At 54.8% G+C, this 13,157-nt stretch overlaps 1 protein-coding gene across 2 annotated transcripts; it reads left to right on the plus strand.

Moving 5' to 3' along the window:
* Window positions 1-271: 271 nt before the first annotated feature.
* On the plus strand, window positions 272-11,134 carry Rasd2 (RASD family member 2). Of its 2 annotated transcripts, none has more exons than XM_085682108.2 (3): window positions 272-757; window positions 5,271-5,550; window positions 8,820-11,134. In XM_085682108.2, exons 2-3 carry the CDS (start codon window positions 5,280-5,282, stop codon window positions 9,347-9,349), a joined length of 801 nt encoding a protein of 266 aa, XP_085538234.1. In that variant the 5' UTR covers window positions 272-757; window positions 5,271-5,279; the 3' UTR covers window positions 9,350-11,134. The 2 variants fall into 2 exon arrangements, with proteins under 2 accessions (XP_085538234.1, XP_085538232.1); XM_085682106.2 differs by lacking the exon at window positions 272-757 and adding an exon at window positions 814-970.
* Window positions 11,135-13,157: the final 2,023 nt, after the last annotated feature.

A 13,157-nucleotide genomic window follows, 5' to 3' on the forward strand; every position in this document is an offset into this window, starting at 1 on the left:
TTCTCCTCCCTCGGGGAGAGGAGAGGCGGTGCTGTGCCGAGCGGCGCCGGCTTCGGGAGAACTTGGAGCTGCTGAGCCTTGGGGTGGCGTTCAGGGCCCCCTCCCACACGCATGCCGAGCTGAGCTAGCAGCGCCTGGCGAGGAGCAAGCTGCGGTCCTTTCCACGAGGGTCGAACTGCAGGACTGCAAGCAGCCGGGAAGGCCGCGGCCCGGAGCGCAGCCCCTCTATCCTGCCCACCGCCACCGCTTGAGGAGAAGGCAACATTAGCGGCTAGGCGGGTTCCCAGGCTGGAGACACGCACCGATCGTCACCTCCAAAGGACCCCCTGAATCTCCGGGGTCCGTTTCTTCATTCCCGAAGTCGTCCTCCCCTCAACCCCCCCCCCTCCCCAGCGCGGAGCCCCAGACGGGGACACCCCTCATTGGTCGTCCCCAAACCTCCGTGCACCTGGCTCAACCGGAGTCCCCGGTGTCGGGGCAGGGCAGGGCCGCCGGCGGCGAGCCGGAGCCAGCCCAGCGCCCTGGCCCCGCTGAGCTTTCGGAGCCCACCCATGGGGCTCCGGCTCCGCGCATCTCCTCGCCCGACGCTCAGTCCAGTTCGGAGCGCCGCGCGCAGGAGGATCCGTACTCAGTGACCCTGGAGCCCCCGCAGACACCGGGAGACTCGGGGGCCGGAGCGGCAGGCGGTTCCTCTCATCTCCAGGAGATTTCAGGCAGCCCTTCAAGCTGTACTCGGGGACCGGCCCGCTGTTCCCAGGTAAGAGAGACACCCAGTGGAACGGGGGAGCTAGCTAGGTGGAGTGGGGCTGCCGACTGGCCAGAGGAACGCAAGCTGAGTGACGCTGGCTTTTCATGACGAGGGAAACTTACGGAACCCACTACGTGTCCGGATGCTTTACCCACGTAGAGAATTAAGCTCACGAGGCGCTTCGCCTGCTTTAGGTGGTTTTTAGCCTCTTGCGTAGCCCAGGTAAGAGGGTTTGTTGAGCTCTTGTGGGCCCCGTTTGTCTCTGGGAGCTTTCGTTTAGGTCAAGAGCTAGCCCATTTTTAAAAGGGGGTAACTGAGGCTCAAAGAGGGAGAGGCACCTACCTTCCCTAGACTTAACCTCCTCTGCAGGACTTCCCCAGAGGAAGAAAGATCAGGGGTTCTTTGCCTGCCTGGAGTCCCTTGAGCTTCGGAGCATTTCCTGCAAGATTCCTTTACCATGAGGGTTTCCTGTACTCAGCTGGCCAGTATGTATGGGCCTCTGACAGGCCTCAGTCTCCTGCCCACCCCGGCCACCGGATCGAGGAGAATGAGGAAGGGAACTCCTGGGAGCTAGGACAGGGTCTGGAGCCTCTAATTCAGGTTCCCCCTAAGTCTCAGAGATGGGGTCCTTACAAGTCCTCCACTACTGGGAGCAACCAGGTGGCCCACAGCTGCTCAGAGAGACTGCCTCAAAGGAAAGAGCCCTGTATTGAAGGAAAAAGCTTCTGGGTACCTGACCGTGCTGGATTTGGTTCTGCCTGATGTTTAACAGAGGGGCAAGCTGAGTGAGCAGACCAGTTCACTCCAAGTTGCTGGGCTGGCACAAAGCAGAACTTGTTAGCCAGAAACAGATCTCCCCTGCTCTCTGCCCTCCTGAGCTCCCCAGGATGGGAAGGGTGGCTTCGTGAAGCTCTTGGGACTCCCCAGAGTGTGTGCGGGGTGGTATTGCCACCCTGGCTGTTGGGGAGTGTGCAGTGGGCTGGTGTGGTGACCCTGGCTCTGGGTTGCACCCAGGGGACTCATCAGACTCTCACCTGCTTTTCCTTTCCCATCTGACCTGTCTAGCTTCCATTAAGCAGATGGAGTGTACAGGGGAAGAAAGTGAATGACCGCTTGTGAACTTCCTGACAGGGTCTGCAGAGTCCTGGGCGAGGTGCCCATCCCAGCTGCCTGGAGGGAGAGAGGAAAAGGGACTGTCGCAGGAGTCACAGGGCATTCCCTGCCCAGTGCCGCCTGGGGCTTCACTGAGTCAGAGCTGTTTGGAGAAGACTCCAGTTTAGGCCAGAGAGGGTAGGGGTGGCTTTTTGTAGAGGTGAGAGGTCAGGCTCTACAGCTGAGGAGCCTGCTTGTAATCCCAGGCAGGCATCTGCTGCGTGGACTCAACCTTTCTGAGAACCAGAGTCCCCACCTGTCCTCTGGAAGGGTCCTCATGGGAACAGGGCAGCCCCTGCATGACGGATGCCTGCTGATGGTGGGTACTGTCTGTGGGGACAACCCCACCCCCATCACCCTGCTGACACAGGCCTCTATTCTCACACTCAGTTTCCCACTCTAGGTCACCAGGTTTAGATGCAGGCAAGGAGGGCCTGCTCTGCAGTGTCTGTCCTGCACTTTAGGGACCACCTCCCATCATACACGAGCTTTCTACCCAGGTCACTATGGGCTCTGGCAGCTGTCGACTGGTGAAGTGCTGATCCTAAGGTCCTGATGTCCCCCACTGCATCGCTAAAGCAGGCTGTGAGCCTATACTTTGGGGTTGCAGCACTATGTACACAGAAGGTGCTCAATAAATGATCCCTGAGAGAGAGAAATTGCAGAGGACTGTACCGTCAGGCTGACCCAACCCTCTCCCTCCCATCCCCCAGCCCCATTCTGGGGTTCGGGATCTGTCCATTCCCACTATTGGGTCAGCCAGGCTAGAAACAGAGCCAAATGGACAGGCAGCAGGGAGACTCTGCCCACAGGGCCTTTTCAGAGCCTCCTGTGGGGTGGAGTCAGAGGCCCTGTCACCTGGCTTCCAGGTATCTGGGTGCCTCACACAGCCCCACATGGCCGAGGCACGGCTGTCACAGATAGCTTTGGGTTCCTTCTCTGTCTCCACCCCTCTCTGCTCCGCTGTCTCTAATTTCTGACTCTCTGCCCTGCCCTATCCCCTGGTGCTTCCTCCTTCGAACTGCCTTTTTCTTCCTTCATGCCTGCTCCCTCTTACGCCACCCATTGCCTGCCGCCCTCCTTCCAGTCACTGTGTGTTGGGAGGTCTGGACTACAATGGAGGCCGGCAGTGTCCCTGGTGCCTGCTGGCTCCTTCCTCACCCTCCATCTAGAGCCCTCCTCCCTGCGGGACTGGGTGGGTGCCTCTGGGGAACAAAGCCGTGCTTGGGGACCTTCAGCAGTACTGGGGGGTGGGATTCTTCTCATTACAGCCAGGGGCCAGGCAGGTGGAGTGGATGGGCTGGGGGATGGGAGGGAGAGGGTTGGGTCAGCCTGATGGTACAGTCCTCCGCAGTTTCTCTCTCTCGGGGATCATTTATTGAGCACCTTCTGTGTACATAGTGCTGCAACCCCAAAGTATAGGCTCACAGCCTGCTTTAGCGATGCAGTGGGGGACATCAGGACCTTAGGATCAGCACTTCACCAGTCGGCAGCTGCCAGAGCCCATAGTGACCTGGGCAGAAAGCTCGTGTATGATGGGAGGTGGTCCCTCAAGTGCAGGACAGACACCGCAGAGCAGGCCCTCCTTCCCAGCACCTCGGCATCTGTGTGCCTCTGTGTCCTCATCATCTCCCTTCTGGGTCACTGAGGAATGGAGCAGGTGTATGCCTGGCGCTCACAACACTGTGACATATATTAACTGCAAAATAAATGTCAGCAGTGTTATTATTCTATACTTAGCCTAGACTTGGCACAAACCTGGGCTTGGCCCAGGAGTGAAGGTTCCGATGGTAGGCCTGGGCCTACAGTGTGGCCCATTGTGCTTGTCTCTGCCATTCATTCTTGGAGGTCATGGGAGCTGGGAGCATTTACACCGTAGAAATTGACAAATGATACCAAGCAAGCTTTTCTGTTTTTGCTTTAGGAGACAGGGTTTCTTCATGTAGCCCTAGGTGTCTTGGAACTACCTCTGTAGACCAGACCAGACTGGCTTGGAGCTCACAGAGATCCGCTTCCAAGCAGGGCTTTTAGGGAAGGTGAAGGACCTCAGGCAGGCAGGCAAGTAGACATGATCAAAGTGGGTGCGTGCCTGGAGGCTTGCACCCAGGAGGATGCCACTCAGCCCTGCTGGCCGTCTCAGACCCTGGCCCCATGATAGTCTGATCGTGACGATGAAGAATGGCTGTGGGCCTGAGTCTCGGTGTGTGCAGCACGCCTGTGCAGCAGAGCTTGCTCTGAACAGCTACATTGTGCGGGGATGCAGCCCCTACTTGCCTTCTCAAGGTGTGTTTTGTGCTGTTCTCAGCCTGCACAACTTGTGGCCAGCCAGGAGCACCCATGTTTCTGCAGGCCTATGAACACAGTTCTGGGGTTAGCAAGCTGTCGTTTGTGTGTGTGGAGGTGGTTCTTCTGGGAGGAGAAGGCCGACAGCCTTTAGAGAGGTGGCATTTGGGGTGGACTCTGACTAGAGGAGAAGGGTCTTCTGGGGAGAAGCTGATGGTAGCGAAGGTGTGGAGGCACATCTCAGTCTGACCTGGACGACCCTAGGGTGCTGAGACAACAGAGCATGGCCCCGTGGTAACCCTGTTGAAGCAGGAGAAATCTGCATAGGCCCACTGGGATCAAGAGCTCAAGAGCCTGAGCATTTGTTTTGTTTTTTTTCTTGAGGCTAAGACGTTCCCATAGAAGTTTTTGGGTTTCCCTCCAGAACCCCAGTCCTTGGAGTCCCTTCCCTCTTCACTCAAGCTCAGATTGCTCAGAGGCACAAGTTGCTGAGCCGGTGCTAGGCCGTATGAGAAGGAGCCCACCTTGTTGCAAACCTTGAGTCCAGGGTGTATCCAGGGAGGTGACAGGGTTTGGCAGGGTAGAGGCCTGGACTGCCGCATTTCCCTCCTTCCTGTTAGAACTGCAGAGCCACAGGACCCCTTTGGTTAAGAAATGTAGACTGACCACTGAGCCATATAGCAGACTCTGGATCCAGGCAGTTGTGGACTAATGAAGTGGATGCTGTAAGAGAAGGCTGCCCCCTAGTGGAAGTCGCTGCTTTGGGAATTTCAGCTGTGTGGAGCCCTGTGCCACAGTTGACTTGTGTGGGGAGAGCTTCCTGCCCAGTGAGCAGCAAGGTTGTGACCCTGTGGTTTGTCCTGTGCTCAAGTGTGTGAGGATGGATAAGTGAGCAAGTTGAGAAGAGGAGCAAAAAGATCAGAGGTCGTGTATGACTGAACGAATGAGGGAGTGGCTCGAATTCTGCGGTCCCTTGAGAACCCTGGCCAATGGCTTTTATTTTACACTAGAAAACAGAGAACTAGACAGGGCCACCAGGGGGAGGCCAGGAGGTCCCCTGACACCTTCCTCCTCACTTCTGCTGCAGCCCCGAGCCATGATGAAGACCTTGTCCAGCGGGAACTGCACTCTCAGCGTGCCTGCTAAGAACTCCTACCGAATGGTGGTGCTGGGTGCCTCCCGTGTGGGCAAGAGCTCTATCGTTTCCCGCTTCCTCAATGGCCGCTTTGAGGACCAGTACACGCCCACCATCGAGGACTTTCATCGGAAGGTATACAACATCCACGGGGACATGTACCAGCTGGACATCCTGGACACCTCTGGCAACCACCCATTCCCTGCCATGCGTAGGCTTTCCATCCTCACAGGTGAGGTGATGGAAGGGACAGGACAGCTGGCCTGCACTTCTGTTTAGGGAAGTGCTTCATGCCAGACAAGTGGTGGTGGGGTCCACAGCAGCATCTGCCCTGTAGCTTCCCACTGCTGCTAGATCAGGGCCCTTAGTGATCGACACTCTTTAACTTAGAGTTTGGCGTGTGTTTAACCTTTACAGCTAGCCTATGAGACAAGTGTTTGCTGTCAATTTTACAAGGGGGAAACCAAGGCAGAGAGGTTAGTGCCTTTATCCCGGTGGGAGCACAGCTTATGATGGCTGTTGAGGAAACTGCCCTGTGGCCTGTCCTCTCCGCCGGGGGCAGCGTCTGGAGAAAGGCAGGATTGCGGCCACCAGGGGCCCTGGTGGTGTGGCACTGGCTGTCCTGGTCATTCCTTGAAGTCAGTCTTGAATTGATCAATGTCTCTAGTGTGACCACTGTGGGCTAAGTGGTGCCTTGAACTGCATCCCTGGACAGAGATGGGAGGAGGGAGCATCATGAAAGCAACCCTCAGGTTGGGGTGATAACCCAGGAAAGCTACTGTTTGAGAACAAGGACAGCGTTTGGTCCCTAGCACTCACCCCAAAGTGGAGTGTGTGGTGAGCACCTGCTTTTCCGGCACTGGGGAGGTAGAAACAGTGGGATCCCTGGGGCTTGTTGGTCAGCCATCCTAGCCTAATCAGCAATTTCTAGATCAGTGAAAGACTCTTAAAAAACAAGGTGGCTGGTGCACAGGAACACATGCAGTGCTGATCAACACATGCACACACAGACACAAATACAGAATGAGTTTATAAAGCAGTCTCACGTCGAGACATTCCCCTTCTTCTTTCCTCTCGGGTTAATTTAGAGCCCCGTGGCCGACTCCCTTCTGGCCATGGAGCTCCCCTTTCCTGGTCACTTTTTGGTGTACGAGGTCCTTCTGTCTGTGTGTTACTTGTCTTGGTTAATGAATAAAGAAACTGCCTTGGTCTGTTGATAGGGCTGAACTTAGGTAATTGGAGAGATGAAACTTAGGTAGGCGGAGAGACAGAACTGAATGCTGGGAGAAAGAATGGGAGATGCCATGGATCTGCCGCCAGAGATAGATGTGTTGGAACTTTTCTGATAGGCCATGACCTTGTGGTGATATACAGATTAATAGAAATGGGTTAAATGAAGATGTAAGACTTAACCAATAAGAAGATAGAGCTAATGGGTCAAGCAGTGATTTAATTAATACAATTTCGGTATGGTTATTTCGGTTCTGGGTGGCCAGGACAAACAAGTAGGCCCTCCTCCTACAACTTTTTCTGTCCCAGACTGCTCTTGGGACACCCTTCACCCCAGATTCTGAGAGGGAGCATCTTGCTTAAGGAACCCCAGGTGGGCCTGGGTTCAAATCCTGAGCCTGTCTCTATAGCATAGTGATGTCATTGTTAGTGTCTTTGTGACCTTGCTCCTCATGTGGCTATGAGGACAGGAGGGTGTAGGACAGCTCCCTGCAAAAGGTGAGTGGGTGAGCTCATCCTATCTAAGGGGACTGGATGTCTACTGGTAGAAATATGCATACTTCAGTGTTAATATTCAATTGTGCAAGAGATGCAAAGACAAGCTTTCCATCAGACAGTGCTTATTAGGCATACATCCCCCATCGCAGGCCTGACGTGTAGGTGGCCACCTAATCCCTTGCCAGCACACTGTATTGACATTCATTCTGTACCCTCTGAAGGCATGCACTTTGGTCTGTTTCCTGCATGCTGCATTCTGAACACATCTGTCTGTTGCTTTACTTGCTCACCAGCCCAGGCAAGGCCACATTTTTTGGGTACAAGAGATGCTCAGGGCTGCTCATTCCCACCAGCTTTTCCTGCAGCTGCTGGTTGGCCGGGCCAGGCTTAGATGTCTGGCATTCACAGTCTCAGATTTGGACACTTGGAGGCTACGAGTCCTCAGGGGCAAGGATTAGTCTAACGGGACAGAATGAGGCTTGGCAGCAGGAGCCAGAGCAGTTGATAGTTCATCATCCAGTCCTTTTCTGAGCTCACTGGAGGTCAGTGTGTGCAGTTCCAGGGGCAGGTGGTTGGGCTAGAATGGGCTGCTGTGCTTCTCAGCCTTACCCACTAACTCATGATGGCTATGTGTCACTGTAGGGACCAAAACACGTTTGTAGAGGCCAGAGAGGATGAGGAGGAAGATGAGGATGTGTGATGCTCTGCTGGACCCAGTGGCTGGGCCACTATCTGCAAATCAGGGGCCTCAGACCCACACTCAGGGCTGGAAAGCGGAGGGAAAGGGTCTTGGAGGATGAAATTGTTACTCTGTGGTGACCTCAGACTCAGCTAGAGGTAGGTTCACACACCTGGGACCCTCCCAGGGTGTGCCCTAGCCATTGAGTCAGACTCAAAGCCCCATTAGTGTGTTGCGGTGACTGCAGTATGGACCATGATCTCTTACTTATTGCATGGCTCATCCTAGAATCAGAGAGCACATCCTGTGTGTCAGCCATCGGCCAGGTGAGAACCAGATCTGGTCACAGATTTGGCACAGACACATTTGAGTTGTGTGACCTCGGGAAGGTTGTTTGCCTTTTTTGAGCCCTAGCTGGCTCACCCATAACAGAAAAGTAATAAAAGCTTCCCCATGGAGGTTTTGTGAGGTGCCGAGGAACAGCAGGCACACACAGTGCTCTGCTCCCAGCAGGTGCCCATTCCCGTGAGCATTATTGAGCATTATTGGCTGAGTGTGGGCTGCTCTGCATGCATTAGCTCAGGTGCCCTCCCGCAGGCAGCTTCTTTCACATGATGTGGGAAGGAAATTGAGGCTCCCGGAGGTTACTGGGACCCTTCAAGGTCACACAGTTGCTAGGCTGAGGTAAGATGCAAACCCAGGTCCCCTCTTACTACCGTCCTCTGCCACACAGACACCAGTGCTTGCCGAATTCCTCCCAAGGTACTGATGCCAGCTCCGGGTGTGGCTAAGGCCAGTCATACCTCCATGTGTCAGTTTTCTGAGAGTCACTGTGTAACCCCATAGGGGTGACGGGCCCTCCACAGTCCTCTGATGAAACAGGGAGGACTGGCCACGTCTGAGCCCAGCTCGGTGTGCTGCACTCTCCCTAGAAGCTCCTCTGAGCCTTGGCTCCCTTCTCTGGCAAGTGGGGACACTGATAGCAGCCCCCAGGTCAGGGTTTGCCAGCTTCCTAAAGGCAGCTGATGGAACTTGTGCTGAGTGGGACACCAGGCCAGCCTGTCACTCGATCAATTACCTTGTTTCCTCCACAGGAGATGTCTTCATCCTGGTGTTCAGCCTAGATAGCCGGGAGTCCTTTGATGAGGTCAAGCGCCTCCAGAAGCAGATCCTAGAGGTCAAGTCCTGCCTGAAGAATAAGACCAAGGAGGCAGCAGAGCTGCCCATGGTGATCTGTGGGAACAAGAATGACCACAGTGAGCTCTGCCGCCAGGTCACCGCCGTGGAGGCTGAGCTGCTGGTGTCTGGGGATGAGAACTGCGCCTACTTTGAGGTGTCGGCTAAGAAGAACACGAACGTGAATGAGATGTTCTACGTGCTGTTCAGCATGGCCAAGCTGCCCCACGAAATGAGCCCCGCACTGCACCATAAGATCTCTGTGCAGTACGGTGATGCCTTCCATCCCCGACCCTTCTGCATGCGCCGCACCAAGGTCGCAGGTGCCTATGGCATGGTCTCACCCTTTGCCCGTCGTCCCAGTGTCAACAGTGACCTCAAGTACATCAAAGCCAAGGTCCTACGGGAGGGTCAGGCCCGAGAGAGGGACAAGTGTAGCATCCAGTGAGAGGCAGGGACATCGGGAGGGGGCTTGGGCAGTGCCTTAAGGGAAGTGGCTGAGGATTCCCACTGCCCACATCCCACGAGGGCCCTAGGCATGTACACTGTGCCCGTTCTCCTGATTCCTAGCCACCTCCTGTGAGTTCTTATGTCTATGGCTCCTTTGTTGTAGGACAGAGACACATTTGGGGACATGTCAGAACTCAAGTTGAGACAAGCTTTCAGTGTCCTTAGAGTAGGAGGAATGCAGACAGACCAGGAGTCCTGCGTCAAAGCAAGATGCTCCGTACAAGTCACAGGATGAGAACATCTTAGCCAGATGTCACAGCCAGATTCCCTGGTGGCCTCTGCTTCCTCTGTGTGGATCAATCTGGTCTCTATGCTTCTGGAGAAATCAGCCCCAGCCCTCTGGCCCAGCTGTGTACACCCACCCCTCCAACTTAGCCGCTGGCCACCCCGACATTGAGCCAACAGAGTGTGTGTGTGTATGTGTGTGTGGAGGGGTGATGGGTCCATGTCCCTTAGACCACTGCCTCCTGGCTTCTCTCCCAGGCTCCGCCATATGACATTGTTCTTGTTTTGAAGTTGTTTCCTGTTCTGTTTGCAGTAGACATGAAGTCCTTGTATGGTAAGAACCCAGTGACCTGTCTTTGGCCAGTTCAAATCCATTATTTTCCCCTTCCTCTCTGCTCCCAGGCAGACTATGCAGCTGAATCCTGTGCTGTGTTCAGCAGCTTACAAATGAACCCACAACACCACAGTCACAGAAGGCCAGGGTGTCTCTTCTGCCCTCAGGAGAGGATGACTGGGCTTTGGGGGAAGTGACTCTAGACCCCTCCACACTCCTCGCTAGATCAGGACAGAGCTCTGGACCAGCTTCTGCTGTAGCTCCTCGAGCCTCTGTCGAGCACCCACTGGATACTGAGCTTCCTGTGCGCTAGGCATCAGAGCGAGAGGTCCTGTGTGTTCCCAGCTCTGGCCTCTGCCCACTGCGGTGCCTTTTGCACACACAGCTGCTGTAGGAAGGGAAGGAGCCGAGAGCCTCAGCCGAGCCCAGGATAGGTTGGCAGGAAGACACGTGGTGGGTCTTTTCCTGGTGCTCAGGCTGTGCTAGGCACTTCTCCCCGCAACGCAGGGGTAAGGTGAGAGATGACCGTGATCCTGAAAGCCAAAGGCCCTGTTCAGTTCTCAATACATGTGGTCTTTAGGCCCTGTAATACCACCATGACTGGCCCACTGAGATGGTGCCTGCTGCCAAGCTGTTCAACCTGAGTTTGATCCCTGACGTCACATGGTGGAGGGAGAGAACTAACTTCTGTAAGTCATCCTTTGACTTCCACACAGGCACCATGGTACCTGCATGCACACAAAGTAATGAGGCCGATTACCCCAAAGCATAGGGATCCATTAGTGTTCCTTCAAGGCCCAGAAGTGTGAGTCCACACACACCGCGTTGTACCCTCTCCTCCTGGAGCTCCTGGTGGCAGGGGTTTTGACCCCCAGTGATCACTGAGGTTACCCATAGATGCTGTGTACATTGTCGTCCGTAATGCACCTCGGCTCCTGCTCTGCACAGCAAGCCTCAGGCCTGGTCCTGACTGTGTCCTCACAGCAACACCTGCTGCTCAGCACCTGCTTCTGTCCTGCAGCAAACACCCCCACTCCCCGCTAGCCCCAAACCTGAGAGTATAGCAGGCGCTTGTCCAGGCAGGTGTATGGCCTGGTTCCATCCGGCCAAGCTCCACTGCCTGGACCTTTGTGTACACTATCAATTAAAGTTGGTTTGTTAGCAGCTGTGCCCTTGATGTTTGTTTGCTGTGTTTCCGTGGAAGGGGCTTCTCCCTGGGCCAAGGTCTGCCTGTAGACGACAGTGTCTTCAAATTCTAATTTGGGAGAATGAAACCTAATGAAGGGAACTGGACCTGGACCTGCTATGGTGTGTGCTCTGGTGATGTCATCAGTGTCTGCAAGGATTGTTGATTATCCAGACTGGCTGAGGCGCGTATACCTATTGTCCTGGCTACTTGAGAGGCTGTGGCTGGAGGATTGCCAGAGTGATCAGCCTGGCAGTGCAAGTCTGCTGAGAGCGGGGGCAGAGACGCTGTTCAACCTTCCGAGACACAGGACACAGTCCATAGGGATGGTGGACAGTGCCCACAGAAGGGCAGCAGGGGATATATGCCTTTCTGAATGGCAAGAACAGTATGTCTTTGTGAAGTGTGAAGGAATAGGATGTGGTTGGGGACAGCACCTGGAGGCACAGATATCTGACCCTGAATGACCCCATGAGTGGTGTTTATGTAGCTGGGTGCCCCTCCCTAGGCAGAGGGAAGGGCAGGGAGGTGATGGTTGCTAGCCCACCTTAAGCACATTCTTGGCCGTTCCAATTTCGAGGGACCCATCTTTTTCTGTAACTATTGGGCACAGAGCTCAACTGCTCTGTGGATGCAGGTTCTGGATCATGGGTACCTGACTCCTACATGGGTGAGGACAGGATTTTGAATCTGGGCGAACAGTTTTCAGCTTGGCAAGTGGCTGTCAGCACTGCAGGGTGCCAGGGCCTGCAGGTGGAGATCAAAGAATAGAAGGACCCTGCCCACAGAATGGGAACCCAGTGGGGAGCCACAATCCCTAGAGGGACACTTACAAGTAGGTTAGGCCCCATTGGGGTGTGGAGAGAACCTTGCCTACCTGTCTAGATCTAGCTCCTCTAGCCCTTAGCCACCCTGAGGGTGGCTTGAGCGTGTTCTCGGTCTTGTGTCTTGTAGAATAAGACATGGAAGTAACCACTCCCTGGTGCTATAGTCACCGCCTTGGCTGTCCCACAGGGAGAGCTAGCTAAGAAAAATGTGCTGCACCTTGAGTGTCCTGCCCAGTGTATCCCCGTTATATCCTAGCCCATCACCACCACTGCATGTCCTCCATGTGGGATTCTGGGTAAATCCCATCTCAACAAACACCATCTATAAATGGGGTGGGCAGGGACCAGCTGGGTCAGATGTGCACAGAACAACCCTCTAAGCCCTGACACTCCCCTGCTAGCTCCATGCCCTGCTTCCCTCCTCCCCTCTGCCTGCCCCATGCTCCCCATTCTCTCCCCTCCTCCCTGCTCCCACAGTTCTGCCACTAGAATGAGGTTGACAGCAAAGAAGACAACTGCAACCGCGGGCAGGTAAAATGAACTGTTAGCAGGCTGCCCCTCCTGGAGAGACTGAGGCTAGAACCTCATGCCAGTTAAGTCCCCTGACCTCTAAAATGAGCCCTGAGAATCAGGTTTCAGAGAAGCCTGCACCCTGAACAATGAGTACTTGTTCTGCCTCCTTGAATCTGTCACTCAGGAGACAATCCTCAGCCTGCGTCAGGGCCTGGAGGACTGATGGGAACCTGACAGCTGCTCAGCAGCAAAGGCTGCTGGGAGTAGGAGGGGAAGCACATGCTGACCTTTAACCTGTGTTCTCTCATTGGATCTTCCCGGCAACTCAACCTAGGACTGGATCCCTTTCTGATAGTTGAACAGACGTGGAGAGGTAGGGTTGTTTGCTTGATGTTACCCAGCAAATACCCAGGAAAACCGGGTCCATAGCAACTGATTTCAAAGCATTTTGTTTTCCAGGACTTTTGTAACTGGGTGACTGCTGTCTGGAGAAGGGCTGGCAGGTGGCAACTTCAGAGAGGCGATCCACCTGGCCAGGCAGTGTCCAGGCTTCCATTTCTAGCCTCCTCCATTTGTGAGGCAGAAGCCACATTCAGGTTCCACTGGCGTGTCAGGGAAGATGAACACAGGAGTCACATGCCTGCATATCATATGTGGACTC

This window comes from Myodes glareolus, chromosome 22, assembly GCF_982192425.1.
Source record: "Myodes glareolus chromosome 22, mMyoGla1.1, whole genome shotgun sequence".
In the NCBI taxonomy this organism is placed as follows: Eukaryota; Metazoa; Chordata; class Mammalia; order Rodentia; family Cricetidae; genus Myodes; species Myodes glareolus.

Coding starts and splice junctions, on each gene's coding strand:
- Rasd2 (XM_085682108.2), top strand. CDS start 5,280: ATGATGAAGACCTTGTCCAGCGGGAACTGCACTCTCAGCGTGCCTGCT. Junction 5,551..8,819: donor TAGGCTTTCCATCCTCACAG/GTGAGGTGATGG, acceptor TTTCCTCCACAG/GAGATGTCTTCATCCTGGTG.